The sequence below is a fragment of the Urocampus carinirostris genome, chromosome 16 (genome assembly GCF_059441175.1).
Source record: "Urocampus carinirostris isolate Australia breed hairy pipefish chromosome 16, RoL_Ucar_1.0, whole genome shotgun sequence".
In the NCBI taxonomy this organism is placed as follows: domain Eukaryota; kingdom Metazoa; phylum Chordata; class Actinopteri; order Syngnathiformes; family Syngnathidae; genus Urocampus; species Urocampus carinirostris.
The window spans coordinates 36,943,303-36,959,175 of NC_142364.1; the positions used below are offsets into that span (position 1 = coordinate 36,943,303).

General features: G+C 44.9%; 1 protein-coding gene across 1 annotated transcript in view; it reads right to left on the minus strand.

The window, feature by feature from the left end:
* sptlc1 (serine palmitoyltransferase, long chain base subunit 1) overlaps positions 1-7,562 on the minus strand; it is a 48,148-nt gene extending 40,586 nt beyond the window's left edge. The window contains exon 1 of the mRNA XM_088355666.1: positions 7,468-7,562. Coding sequence (XP_088211792.1) covers positions 7,468-7,521 — 54 coding nt within the window. The 5' untranslated portion in view covers positions 7,522-7,562. The remainder of the gene's footprint in view (positions 1-7,467) is intronic.
* Between the last annotated feature and the right edge of the window lie 8,311 nt (positions 7,563-15,873).

The window sequence follows — 15,873 nt, forward strand, 5'->3', positions numbered from 1 at the left end:
TGATATCTGGGCTATTTTCAGGCCATGACATTGACTTGATGCATCTTTCCCTAAGGAATGCTTGTGGCATGATGCATTGTCAACTTGGAAAATGAGTTCATCATCCCTAATCTTTTTTTTTTTTCAATTGAAGTAATAAGAAAGCTGTCCAAAATGCCAACGAAAACTTGTGCATTTATTGCAGACTTGACCACATCAATCTCCCCAGTGGCTCTGCCTGATATGCAGCCTCATATCATTGAGGACTGTGGGAATTTTTATGGTTTCTTTAGGCAATCCTCTTTGTAAATCTCACCGGAACAGTACCAGACAGAAGTTCCAGAATCAGCACCATGTCTAATGCAGATTTGTGACCCATCACTGAAGATAACCTTCATCCAGTCACCCACACTCCATGATCGCCTCTCCTTGGCCCATTGCAGTCTTGGTTTCGATAGTTTTTTTTTAGCTTTCCCATTTGAAAATACCATTTACTTTAGGCAATTTTGCACAGTTCTGTCACATGCATTGACTCCAACTTCCTCCCATTTCCTCTTTTGTCTTGTTGTGCATTTTCTGTTTTCAAGACATATGGCCTTTGGTTGTTATTCTTGACGACTACATGTTTTCCTTGGCATATCAGTACGCTTGACTTGAACAACCTTACCATGCTGTTTGTACTTGGTCCAAATCTTTGATTCAGCTGACTGTGAACAGCCCACATCTTTGGCAACCATACGGGTAGAGTTAACTTTTTCAACAAGTTTGACGATCCAGTCTTTGGTCTCAAAAGACATCTCTCTTGTTGGAGCCACAGTTTTTGCAAATCTACTTAGTCCAGGAGCCCTCCGAGGTGTGATAACTGAACTGTTTTTAACTGCTGACTAACGAACAGACTTAATCTAAGCCACGTGCCCAATTAAGGAAAGTAAATTGAATGGGTGTGTCCTTATTTTCTACTCAAAATGCACTGATTCCATTTTTTGTCCAAACAATGGAGTGATTCCATATCTATTTCCCTGCATTTGCACTATAAAAGTAACATTTACTGACTAATACAATGTTTTTTTCTTGATTTCTTTTAGTGTATCTGAATGCCAATAATTTGCACTTTGGAATGACCTTAAGATTGTTTCATGTTAGTGATCTGAGTTTTTTCTACAAAATAAAATGTCTAAGTAAGGGCTTGTCCAAGACCGGTGATTCCATACTTTTTGCTAGGGGTTGTAGTACAGTGGCCACTCAACATGCGAGTTTATTTCCCGCTCCTTCTTCATGCCCAAACCTTCGGTCGGTCGGTAAATACCTATTATTTTCTGACATAATGCATTATAAGGACATCATGCAGCAATAATTGACAGGGAAGTGCCAAGATGATCAGTGCCGTCTCTGTGGTGAAGAATCGGGACAGCACCTCTAGCTTCTGTGCCTCGCACTCTAAAATGCTCATTATCGACGCAGAATGGGATTCTTCAATAAACTAGGAAGCCTCCTACATGCGAATCTTGTACTACTGACGATTATCCTCAGTCCCCTTGAGTGACTCAACACCAACGAGACAGCATGTCTCGTCTTCGTCATCCTGAGCTGTGACGTCATCGGAGGAACACCAGCACCCTGGCAAGCCAGTCACCGTATTTTTACATATTTTACATGTTAATAGGTCGAAGATGTTACAAGTGTGTCGAGCAAAGCTTTGGTAGTTTTTATAGAGAATGCATCAGCATTGTGTCACAGGTGGTACAACAAAGGGCGAGCAGCCAAAAATTGATTAACTGGCAAAAAAAAAAAAAAAAAAAAAAAAGAATAAAAACACACACACGGAGAGCTGCCTACGGAGGAATAACCTAGGCTTTCAAGGAAAGGAGTCAAAGCCTCAGCAGAAATATGCAAGGCTGACCGACCAATGAAAACGCAGTAAGCAAAGAAAAACAGGCATTAACAACATGCTTGCAAGCCAAACGACACATGGTGGCCAGCCAACAAACGCCAGCCAGGATCAACATAAGGATCTGGGTGTCACTCTTACTTCAAACCTAAAGTTTATCACGCATATCGCCAAGATTACCAACAAAGCCAATAACATAGCATCAAACATTTACAGACACTTTTACAACAAGAACCCAGCATTCTTAGTTCGAATGTTTTGCGTTTATGTTAGACCCGGGTTAGAATATAATAGCGTTGTGTGGAACCCTTACTTACACAAGGACATTAACCTACTGGAAGGAGTTCAACGTCGGTATACGAAGCGGATACCTGGGATGCACAACTTGTCATATCCGGAAAGACTACAAAGACTGAACTTGGACTTCTTGGAGCTCCGCAGAATTCGATTTGATTTAATTTTTGTGTTCAAAGTACTGCATGGAATGATCGATGTGCCTTTTGATCAATTTTTTGAGTTCTGTCGTGTTGATGGTTTACGTGGTCACAGATATAAGTTACGGTTGCCTAGACCTACCAGCAACTTGCATGGAAACCTTATTTCTTTCAGGATACCAAAAATTTGGAAATTTTTTCCTGACCGGGTTATTAGTGCAAATACGGTGCAAACCTTTAAGCAAAGGTTGGCAGAAATAAATTTGTCAAATTTTCTTAGGGGAGGGGGCGTAAGGTGACCATATTTGGCCATCCTCACTCTCAGCATTAGTTTTTTTTTTTGTGTCGTGTTTTGATTAATGTATCCAACAATACCTTCAATAAACATTTCATTGATGAAGGGGCCTATCGTGGAAGGAAAGCCGGAGCTAGTGAAGCGGCTAGATGAAGGGGCCTATCGTGGAAGGAAATCCGGAGCTAGCGAAGCGGCTAGCGGCGTTATAAGTCTTCGGTACCATCCGTAATCATGGTAAATGCGAACTCACGACCAAATAAGATCATCGAGTGCTGGTGGAAAACATCGAAGCGCACAGGGAGCGCAGTTGCTGTGTTTTGCGGAAACGTGGCTCACGTTTAGCATTCCGGACGCTAACGTGTAGCCACCCGGAGCTACCCGGAGCAATCCAGCTTCAACGCCGCTAAACAGAGACACGAAAGCCGGGGGGAATCGGAGAGGAGGCGGACTTGCTAACACGAGGTGGTGTATCCCTGGATTTTCACAAAGAAAAGTTTTCCATCTGCCGCAGGGATGTCGAATTTTTGGACTGGCGTGACGTCATCCACTTCGCTACAAGCACCCCTAGGGCATCATGTTCATCTATTAATAAACAACGGAGTAGACTGCTGGAAGTGTGAATTTCCCTACGGGATGAATAAAGTATCTATCTATCTATCTATCTAAACGATGAAAGGCCGCGTTTACTTGAAGGTTGGTCCCTTAAAACAAGATAAATTGTTGGGCTAGGGGTGGTTCAGGCTTCAATGACCGCAGGTCGGGTCAGGCTCGATTTTTTGAAAGCCCGATCTTCCCTCTAATGTAGTGTTAAAATATCCTTTTACACAATTTTCCTAAAGTCAAGTTTATTTGTTTATCCATTAAAAACAAAGTTGTCTCAAAAGGTGGCACAGACTTCAGCCTAATACACCATCCAATCATCTAAAACCTATAAGAGGGCAAGGAAAATTTAAAAAAAGACTTCAGCATGGGGAAAATGAACAGACAGTACTGCGATTCAGTTTGTTGGCATTAAAAGTGTAAAAGTTTAAATGGTTAAAACTGGTACAAAATGCAGCAGCGAGGCTTTTAACTAAGACAAGAAAGTTTGATCACGTTACCCCGATTTTAGCTAACCTGCATTGGCTCCCTGTTAGCTTAAGATGTGATTTTAAGGTTCTGTTGGTAGTATACAAAATCATGCATAGACCTGCTCAAGTTCCTGGGGTGCACATTACAAACAAACTCACCTGGTCCGTGAACACTGCATCACTGGTTAAGAGGGCACAGCAGCGCCTGTACTTCCTGCGGAGGATGAGGATAGCCCACCTGCCCCCACCCTCCCTCATCACATTCTACAGGGGCACCATAGAGAGTATCCTGACCAGCTGTATCTCTGTGTGGTGTGGAGGCTGCAGCGCTACCGACTGGGGTAGTGTGAGGAGGGTAACGAGGACAGCAGAGAAAATAATCGGGACTACACTTCCCTCCATTCAGGACATTGGCCAGAAGCGCTGCCTATCCCATGCTAAGAACATTATCGGGGACCCCTCTCACCCCCATCATGGACTGTTCACTCTGCTAGCCTCTGGGAAGAGGTACTGCAGTGTGCGGTGCAGGACCACCAGGTTCCGCAGTAGTCTAGTCCCCCTGGCCATTAGACTGTTAAATGGTCAATCTAACATATAGTTAACCTAAATCTTAACGGCTGCTAATCTGACTTTTTGCACTACTGGCAGTTCTTTATAGCTTGCCACTCCTTGCACATTTGCTCTCGGCACTATTGTACTTACAGCGTTATTGTTACAGTGTTAATGTTACTGTTTACCTGACTTGTTAACCTGAATGCCCATTTTGCACATCTGGTTAGCTACTCCTCTTGCACTATCGGCACTATGGTATGGTAAAATACTATACGTAGCCATAATACAATACAACTTTTACTTATATCTGTACATTCGAGGAAACTGTGCGGGTCAGATGTATCGACATTGCGTTCTGTATACACGTGTACTAGAATGACAATAAAGTAGATCTGAATCTGAATAGCTTTCAGATTTAATTTCCCCCTATGTACCGGTCCATAGCCTTCGCTCTGAAAATGCTGGTCTACTAGTGATCCCAAGAGCCAAGAAGAGATCTGCAGGTTCGAGAGCGTTCTCCATTCGGGCCCCGGTGCTGTGGAATGATCTTCCCCCTGAGATTCGATCTAGAACATTCAGTGGAAATGGATAAATCTATGCTTAAAACAAACTTCTATTCTATAGCATATGAATAACCTATATTTTATGTTGACAATATCTATGTATCCGTGTACTATTTGCCCTCACGTAGGTTTTAGATCAGGTGATGGTGTCATAATAGTCTGTGGTTTGCAATAATCTGTGGTCTATAAAGCCCTTTGAGACTCTTTGTGATTAAGGGCTATACAATAAACATGACTTGACTTAAATGTAGAGTAAGAAATAAATGCTGTTATAATCTAGTATAACCATAGATTTGTGACCTATAGTATCTCGAATTTCTCAAATCTTAAGCAGCCTGTACAGGTACCAATGTATTCATTTGTTTCCATTTTTCTGTTTTGAGAATCTTTTCGTTGAAATGTTTTTTTTTTAATCCAACATTATGACTGATAATTTGTAAAAACTACTAACAATCTACATTCTTTGAAAGAACATTGTGTATTACTTAGCACCGCCTAGTAATTAAAGCAAACTTCATAAAAAATATATTAAATTGGACAATAAGCCAAAATACATAAACTGTCATAAACATGCACTTTTTTAAAATACTCATACTAGATTTTTTTTTTAAATTTCATTCATATTTCATGAGTGTTACCTTAAGAATGCTGAACTAATCGTCCCGCATCATGCAACTACGGATACCCCACAAAACCAAAAACCTTGTGAAAGGCTGGGCAAAAAAATGAGAAGAATTATAGAGCGGTATAGTCACTTAGGGTATGTGTTTTATGTTCTTCTTTCTGCTTTGTAGCAGACATATTCAGGAGCAATACACAATAGAGTAACTCGTGTGTAACCAGCCAGTTTTTGGGGGTGCTCAACCACCAAATTCAACCCAGGCACCCCCAAAACTGATAGCCTTCTTTGAACTCGCACAGGATAGGCTTAGAAGGAGAGTGCGTACTTTGAGGTGTCCCTAAGAAGTTTAAAAGTATATATTTTCTCTATTAAGTATATATTAACTATGCCCAACAAAGTTCAAAGAGCCTTTATATACTTTTTCTATTGTGCCTATTTTTCACCTTATGTTTACCCCTGTGTGCTGGCCACAGAGCGAATAACGCTGGAGGAAAGAAGGCTGGAGGAAAGGAGGTGGGAGGATGGGGGGAGGAGAATGATTTCTATGTCTTTTGTTCTATGATGAAAATGGTGTAAGTAAGAAAATAACTGTTTCAAATAAAATCGAAATGCCAAACCAAACCCTAAAAAGATGAAAAAAACGAATATAAACAATTCATACCTATGAATTTTACGTATACAGTGGGACCTCGGTTATCGCGGTTAATGGGGACCAAAACCACCCGCGATAAGTGAAAATCCGCGAAGTAGCGGCGCACCTTAAAAAAAACATATGTATATATTATTATTATTTTTTTTTAATTCTTATTTTTTAGACCCAGTTAACGGGGACCAAAACCACCCGCAAAAAGTGAAAATCTGCGAAGTAGCGACACCCCTTAAAAAAATAAAATAAAAAAAATTACTATTACAGGCCGCGAAGCTCTGAAGCCGCAAACGTTGAAGCGCAAAGTAGCGAGGTCCCACTGTTTGCACATGCAACAAAAGGAGCTGCAATGATGATCTCAGACAGAATATGGCATCGGCCAGTTAAATATTTGAAAGTTACGGACACCACCTTTCAATATGGTAAAAAAAAAAAGTCAGACATAAATGTGAACAACACTGCCTTGAAATGGTTCAGTGCATTCGAGTCTTAGCACCGCTATCGCGTACCTCCTCAATCCTCTTTTGCTTGGCGAGTTTAACTTGCGGCAAAGCGGAGGAGGCTCCGGTGTATAGTGTGAGATTATGTTTTACAATGCCAATGTATCACATACTCCATGCTTCTTTTTTCTGTTTGTGTGTGTGTGTGTGTGTGTATATACTCTGTTAGAATACATGAGTGAAAACTGGGCATGGAGTAGTACAAGTGTTTTTGCGAGGCACAAAGTGAAGTGCCACCCCTGTACAGTGTTAAATGATCCTAATTCCCTTTAAGTGAAAAAATAGCCAGACACTCTGGGTGCTCAGCACCCACAAAACTCCAAACCTAAAATCACCCCTGGATTAACATCTAGCGGTCAAACATTACAGTGTCCCTTTAATGCCGGGCGGTGTGGATGATCTCCATGGTGGCAGCTTTCGGTGTGATGACGCAGACGATGACGTAAAACTACTATGAAGTTTACTTCCATTTTGCAAAAAAAGTAATTTAAGTATCAAAATCGGAAAACTAAGAACAAGTGTTTAATACATTAGTTAGTATTTCAGAACAAGTTAACAACGAATGGCTTTCATAATTACAAACTGGACAACAGAAATGATTGCCGCACAAAGGTTAAATTATATATTGAGGAACTCCAATTTCTATCATTTTCAGCTGCATTGTTGTAAAAATGTATAAAAGTATTTACTAACTTCCTTATCAGATTTTCCTCCGGCGTTGACAGGTCAGTACATGAAAAATAGCTGCACAATATAATACGCAATTGGTTGACAGTAATTCCTAACACCTGGTATTTCTTGACTCGCAACTATCATGCAGCAAGACGTTATAAAATGGTTAGTAACAGAATATTAAAAACAGACGGATAATGCAGATTCCAAATTCCCCAAAGCGTGTTAAGGAAGGAAGAAATATACCTCGTACAAAGCTTGAACCATTTCCACCAACACCCATTGCTGTCCAGACGCCATGTTTACACCCTTCCCTTTTCTGCAACGTCATCAGAATGCGTTCACGTGTCATGTTATAAAAATGCTGCACGTAAAAGTTTTTTTTTAATATGTGGAAATCCTGACATTGTAATATAACATTTTTTGTAACGTTCATATTCTGGTCGCCATGATATTTATATTTCGAAACGCTTGGTCCCCACACACAATAACGTACCGGTACTGACGTGACCCACGTTCCCTCAGCAGAAATGAATAATTTTACAGCATACGGCCCCAAAATCAGACTCCCCTTTGCATATATTATGCTTCTCAGAGCTTCGTATCTGTCAGAAAGTGTTCTGCGATCAGTTCCGGGCACGTTACTTTAAAAAAGTAATTAGTTATTGTAGTGGGTTTTACATAATTCACCCATGGAACCATTGTTCAGTTAGCGAGCCCCTAGGCCCTAGGGGGACTCTTTAAAAGGTATGGGAATGCAGTCTGGGTTAAGTTCCGTTTTTCATTCTGCCGGCTCGCGCCACTCTCGTGTTTGTTTTGTAAGTTTCGATTGCAAGTTTAAATGTCATTAAAGCAGCTTTCGTTGGCACCTTTGTTTGACACTCCGCCTACGACATTAGTCTCGTGGAACTTTTCCGAGGCCGTGCATAATACTGAGCATACCGACATGGCATACGCGCCTGTTCTCAAGCTCCCCGAGTTCTGGGAGACATCTGCGGCAACATGGTTCGCACAAGCAGAGGCTAAATTCGCCCTGCGCGGAATCACTGATAATGACTCTCGCTATTACCACGTGGTGTCTGCTCTGGGGAGCTCAACTGCAGCCAGAGCGGTCAGTTTCATCACATCCCCTCCTGAACTGGATAAATATAAGGGACTGAAGGCATATCTCCTCAGAATCTTTGAACTGTCGCGTTCTGAGCGTGCTCGACGCCTCCTTGCTATTCAGGGCTTAGGAGACAGTAAGCCATCGGATCACATGGAAATGATGTTAAACTTGCTTGGCACTGAAAAGCCAAATTTTCTCTTCACGGAACTTTTTCTGCGTCACATGCCGCCGCATGTCCAGACGGCGCTCGCGAATGCGACTATTACAGATCCGCGTGTACTGGCAGAGGAAGCGGACCGTTTTTTCCTGGCCACACATGGATACATACACACATGAGGTGCTGGCCCCTACACGCACCTACACACCATCAAGTGCGGCGCCCCCAGCCAGCAAGGCACGAGCGGCCACTGACGATCAGAATGTATCAGGTCTGTGTTACTACCATGCACGTTTTGGGCCCAAGGCCAAGAAGTGCCGTCCCCCTTGCACCTCCAACGCGACGGGAAACCTCAAGGCCTGCACTCTGTAGCGCCTGTGAGTGCAGGCGCAAGAAGCCGGCTACTGTTCATCCGGGACGCCATCTACGGCCACAAGTTCTTGTGTGACACCGGTGCCCAGAGGAGCGTCCTCCCTGCCACTGTGGACGATGTGGGGGGGGGACACATGGACCTCCATTAACTTCTTCCAATGACACCCCCATCCGCACATACGGGACACGGACAGTGGACTTGTGTTTTGGGGGTCAGCAGTTTACATGGGACTTTGTCACTGTGAATATTGCTTTTCCTCTTCTTGGTGCAGATTTTCTGTGTGCCAATGGACTACTCTTTGATGTGAAAAATGGCCGCCTCGTTGACGCATTGAATTTCTCCTCTCTCGGGTGTGTCCGCGACGAAGGGATTTTTGAGGGTCTTTCCAGCTCTCTCTTGGACGGTAATATTTACCACCGGCTCCTCGCCGAGCTCCCCAGTCTGGCGAAGCCCACCTTCTCAGCCTCCATGATCAGACATGGGGTTGAGCACCACATTGAAACCAAGGGGCCCTCGACGACTCAATCCAGACAGACTGGCAGCTGCTAAATCCGAATTTGCCAACATGGAACGTCTCGGCATCATTCGACGATCAGACAGCCCCTGGGCCTCACCACTAAACATGGTCCCGAAACCAGGCGGTGGCTGGCGCCCATGCGGGGACTATCGCCGCCTTAACGAGGCTACCACGCCAGACCGTTACCCAGTCCCGCACATTCAAGACTTCTCTGCACACCTGGCAGGCAAACTTTTCTTTTCCAAGGTGGACCTAGTGCTGGGATACCACCAACTGCCAGTGCATCTGTCAGATATACCGAAGACGGCCGTGATAACTCCATTTGGGTTGTTCGAATTTCTCAGGATGCCGTTCGGACTGAAAAAAGCCGCCCAGTCCTTCCAAAGGCTGATGGATTCAGTGCTCAAGGACATGCCTTTTGTGTTCGTCTACCTGGACGACGTCCTTGTTGCCAGCTCCTCAGAAGAGGAACACTTGGAGCACCTCAGGGACCTCTTCACCAAGCTCAGTCAGCATGGCCTGATTATAAATCCCGCGAAATGTGTTTTTGGCGTACCCTCCATCCATTTCCTTGGACATCTCATCACCAAGGATGGGGCTTCCCCCCTACCGTCTAAGGTAGAGGCCGTCTCCACCTTTCCTCAGCCGCCAACAGCACGGGGCCTCAGGGAGTTTCTCGGCATGGTGACATTCTACCATAGGTTTATTTGCCGAGCCGCTAATGTCATGCGCCCACTCTTCGAGGCCCTCATGGTATGTCATCCAATCATGCTGTTGAATGGATCGCTGAGAGGACCAAGGCATTCGAGGACACAAAAACCGCACTGTGCCAGGCAGCCATGCTGGCTCACTCAGCCCCCGGAGCCCCAGTCGCACTCACTACAAACGCATCAGACCTTGCAGTGGGTGCTGTGTTCGAGCAGTTGGTTGACAATGCTTGGCAGCCACTCGCCTTTTTTAGTCGCCAGCTGGTCCCCAGAGAACGTAAATACAGTGCATTCGACAGAAAACTACTTGCCATCTGGTTGGCGATTCGCCACTTCTGTTTCATCTTGGAGGGCCGTCTTTGTTGATCATAAGCCTCTTACGTTCTCCATCTCCAAGACGTCCGAACCGTGGTCCGCCCGCCAGCAGCGCCAGCTGTCATTCATATCGGAATACACGACTGACATCAGGCACATTGCTGGGAAGTCCAACGTGGTTGCTGATTGCCTGTCCAGAGCAACCATCAGCGCTGTGCAATTGGGGCTTGATTATTCCAGTATGAGTGTGGACCAGGCTTCTGATAACGGCGTCCAAACGCTCAAGAGCTCAGACACTGGTTTGCGGCTGGAGGAGGTTGTGGTCGGACCTCTCCATGGGTTGGCCTAGGCCGCTTGTCCCTGCTGGCTGGCGTCGGGCTGTTTTTGGGGCAATACACGGCCTGTCTCATCCTGGTAGGTAGGCATCCATTAAGCCCGTGGCCCAGAAGTTTGTGTGGAAAGGGATGAAAAAGGACGGGGTCGACTCATGCGTGGCATGTCAACGCGCCAAAGTGCACTGTCACATCAAGGCCCCATTGGAACCATACGCCATCCCCGAACGGAAGTTTGACCACGTTAACATTGACCTGGTGGGCCCACTGCCCCCTTCACACGGTTTCACTTACCTCCTGACGATGGTGGACAGGAAGACCCGTTGGCCTGAAGCAGTTCCGCTGACTTCCACCTCAGCTGTCGATGTGGCCCGGGCGTTCATCGGCACATGGGTCGCCCGTTTTGGACCCCTTGCAGACATCTCATCTGACAGGGGCGCACAGTTCACCTCAGAGGTGTGGAACACGGTTGCCGAGGGCTTGGGTGTCAAACTTCACCGCACCACTGCCTACCACCCCCAGCCTACGGGTTGTGCGAGTGGTTCCACCGCTTGATGAAAGCGGCCCTGCGCGCCAGCCTGACCGATGGGGACTGGGTCGATAAGCTACCCTGGGTCATGCTGGGACTGAGGACCGCTCCCAAAGAGGACCTTCAGTGCTCTTCAGCTGAGTTGGTTTACGGTCAAGTGCTGCGGGTGCCAGGTGATTTCATCCCAGACCCAACGACACCCTGGGCCGCATCCAGGAAGAAGTCCATCTTGCAGGGCACTGCGGGAGCGTTTGTGCCTCTTCATTATCTGCACCGATCATCCTCAGTAGGGTCGCGGGGTGCTGGGGCCCATCCCAGCTATCTTTGGGCAGTGGGAAGAGGGCACCCTGAACTGGTTGCCAGCCAGTTGCAGGTCACACAGAGACGGACAACTCACTCGCTCATTCAAAACTAGGTACAATTTGGACCGGCTAATAAACCTGACACGCATGTTTTTCGAATGTGGGAGGAAACCAGAGTGCCCGGAGGAAACCCACGCAAGCACAAGGAGAACATGCAAACTCCACTTGATCTCACAACCTCAGAACTGTGCTGCACACGCGCTAACCACTGCGCCGCCGCCGTCAGCACCCATTTATTGTAAACACAGCGAACTCTCTCCAAAACTAAACTCTCGCACTCCCCTACACTCTCGCACCACCTCTCGCGACATTCATCGCCCTACTGACATAATTCGTGCGTACTTCCCATTCTACGCCTACACTATCTCCAACGCGCTAAGAATCTTGACATTTTTATTGTTTAATATTTCGTGCATCTATTCAATACGGTTGGTGTAAAGTGTGAAGAAGAGGCAAGTGGTTTCTTTTGAAATGAAAGTGGAATAAGAAAGCTTGATGCTGTTGAGAAAATGGGCGGAACCCTTTTTTTCGGCCACTTTTTATTAAGGAGGAAGACTTCTTGAAGCGCATTCCCCAAAAGTAAGTTAAACTCAACTTTAATATCTTTATAGAGCATATTATTTTATTAGTACAAATAAATACAGGTTACTTATACAAGCCTTACACATACTTATATGAACCTTAAAATACAAAATACAACAACTTACAAACAAATTTAACTTATGAACGATCTTGTTTGTAACTAGGGCAGCGTCAGTACTCCATGGTAAAATTAACTAGTTACCAGGGAAATCCGCTGTCATACACGGTAATTAATTGTGCATGTGCAGCAGACAAGTTGTTATGGTACACACACCGATGGGGAGTCTAGGAGATGTTTGTAACTGAGTGAGAGAAGCTATATCGTGTTCTGAAAATAAACAACGTTCATATTGAGTTTACATGGGACTCCGTCAATCTTTTTCATGGTGTCAGAAGTCTGAGAATGGCTAAGTTTAATCCTCCAACTAACTCTGCTTTCGAGAAAACACCAGAATGGCTGGACTGGAGGCAACGTTTCGAGCGCTACAAAAATCGCGATGAAACTAGACAAAGACGATGGACCCGTTCAAGTAAGCTGCTTGATAAACGCAATGGGATAAGGCAGAGAATGTGTTCAAGTCTTTTGTTTTGCCAATGATAGTACAGAGGATAATTATGATGTTGTGCTAAAGAAGTTTGATGACTACTTCATTCCGCGGAGCAATATGATCCACGAACGCGCATGTTATCGTCAGCGTGTTAAGAAGCCAGGGGAGAGGGCACAGAGCTACATAAGGGCTTTATATGACCTCTCAGGGCACTGGGATTTCAGCACGAGCCGTGAGGAAAACATCCAGGACCGGATGGTTACTGGAATATTGGACAAGGAAGTGTCGCGTAAACTGCAGTTGATGGAAGGCCTGACGTTGATTCAGATGGTGGAAGTAGTTCGACAGGTGGAAGAGATTACCGCGCACGTGCAAGGAGAAGCAGTGCGGAGGGAACATGAAGTTACAAAGCAGAGCTACAGATCACCAAAGTCTATACCACATGATGGGGAGAAAGACAGAAAATGGGGAAATATGAAAAAATGTCTTAAATGTGGAAAAAACAGCATAACAAAGATGAAAGCTGCCCTGCTAAGAAATCTACCTGCCATATCTGTCACAAAGGCACTGGGGGAGAGTGTGGAGGAATGAAAAGCAAGTGAATGAGATTAATAAGCGGGCAGATCTGTCAAGATTACCCGAGCAGTCAGCCTACTTCCTGGGTTCTCTGACCAATTTGGAAAATGTAAAAGAACAATGGTCAGTTGAGCTCCAGCTTAATAATAAACCGATAGTGTTCAAAATGACACAGGGACAGATGTGAATGTAGTCAGCGAGGCGATGTACAACACATACAATCCAGAAAGCGAGTTACAGCCACCAGACATTACACTGGATGGCCTAGATGAAGAGCTAAATTTTCTAAGGAGGTTCCAGGTCTCACTAATTTATAAAAGAAAATCATATCCACTAACAGCCTATGAAGTAAGGGGCACCACTGTCAATAATCTTTTAAGTCGCTCCATGTCGGTGAAAATTAATCTTGCGAATAGAATAGACAAAATCAGTTTGAACATTGAGCAACACGCAGACTATGGGCCACTGAAAATAGAGCCTATGAAAATACAGCTTAAAGATAATGCCCAGCCATATGCTGTACATACTGCACGCCGAGGACCACTCCCTATGCTCCAGAAGGTAAAAGAAGAGCTAAAGAAAATAGCGCGTAATGGCATCATTGAGCCTGTGACACAACCTACTGAGTGGTGTGCACCTATGATGCCTGTCTCAAAGAAGACAACAGCCAAAGCTCGCATACGTGTTGATCTTAAAAGACTGAATGAGTCTGTCAAGGCAAGCGATGCATCCTACCTACTGTGGAGGAGATAACAGCCATGCTAAGTGGAGCAAACGTTTTTTCATCACCCGATGCAGCCAACGGGTTTGGCAAAATCCACTGCATCAGGACAGCTGCAAGCTCACCAGCTTTATAACTCTATTTGGTCAGTACAGTTTTAAACATTTGCCATTTGGAATTACTAGTGCGCCTGAAATCTTCCAGAGGAAGATGATGGAGACACTGCAAAAGCTGGAATGTGTAGAGGTCTTCATGGATGATATTTTGGTCTACAGGAGCCCTATGGAGCAACACAACAGGCGTCTCAACAAAGTGATGCATCACATTCAGTCAGCTGGACTCACGCTGAATATGGAGAAGTGCTCCATTAGACAAAGCCAACTGAAGTTCCTGGGGCATCTCATCGACGAGTCAGGGAATCGACCTGATCCTGAGAAGGTTGCTGAAATTCATGAAATGCCACCTCCAGGAAATGTCACTGAGCTAAAGCGAATCCCGGTAATGGTGACTTTCCTTGGGAGGTACATTCCCAACCCCTCCACTGTGGGGCAGCTGCTCTAGAGTTGCTGAAGGACAAGAATGACTGGACATGGAGACATGCTCAGCCTTGAAAACATAAAAGAACTTCTGACGACTGCACCTGTGCTGGCCTTCTATGATGTCACTAAACCCACGGCAGTTTCAACAGATGCTAGCAGTTTTGGACTGGGGGTGTGCTGGTACAACTTTATGGAGAACAGTGGAATCCAGTGGCATACTGATACAGACGACTATCTGATGCAGAAACACGTTATGCCCGGATAGAAGAGGAGTGTCTGGCAGGCGTGTGAATATCTGCAAAGTTCGCGGATACCTAAATGGCCTTTAACGTTTCAGGTTAATGACAGGTCATAAGCCGTTAGTACCTCTTATTCAGCGCTGAGTGCATATTTCCAGGAGGGTAGCCACAACTCTCCGATTGGACTCTTGGAATACATGTGTTTCTGTTTTTTGGGTGTGTTTTTTTCTTTTTGGTGGGGTCTTATGTATGTTTGTCAGTTAGTTTGTCTGTTTTTTTCAATGGCGGTGTTGGTAATTAATGTATTTTTTGTATGCTTCGAAAATCATTGGGAATCAATATAAAACATGAGCAATCTGAATATTGTTTCATAAAATGTACATAGGCTGAACCACCCCATTAAAAAAGAAAATATTGAATCAACTCAAAACATTGCAATGCTGAGTAGCTTTTTTACAAGAGACACATTTGACAGAGATTGAACATAAGAAGTTAAAAAGAGAATGGGTTAACCAGGTGTTTTACGCCTCTGTCACAATCACCTGGATTGGGAACACCTGTGCTCAGGTTTTGGCGCCAAAAGCCAGGACAGCTGATTGGCGCACCCTGTCCATTTAACTCCTCAGCTTCCGGAATCAAGTTGTCTGATTGTACTCACGCTACATGTTGCCTTCAGCTCAGTAAGCCCGTACCTCTCACTCTTTGCCTGCTCCATGTTTTCTTCTGATTGATTTCCGTTGCCGTTTCTGTAATTGCCTACAACCTGCCCTGCCCATCTGACTCCTGAACTCTTTTCCGAATACTACGACACCTTTCTTCTCCAACCCCGGCCAACAACACTACGATTACGCCTGTCCGCGACCATTCCCGCCAAGCCTTCACCCGCCTGTCAAGTTCCGTCAATCCGCAAACCAACGGATCGAAGAATCCCACCTTGTCATTTCCTTCCTTTCAATAAAACCAAGAAACGAGCGCAAGTGATCTCAGTCTTCCTTTCGTCCTGTCTGACAGCCTCTTATGGTAAGGGGAGTAGCAATTTTACTTGGA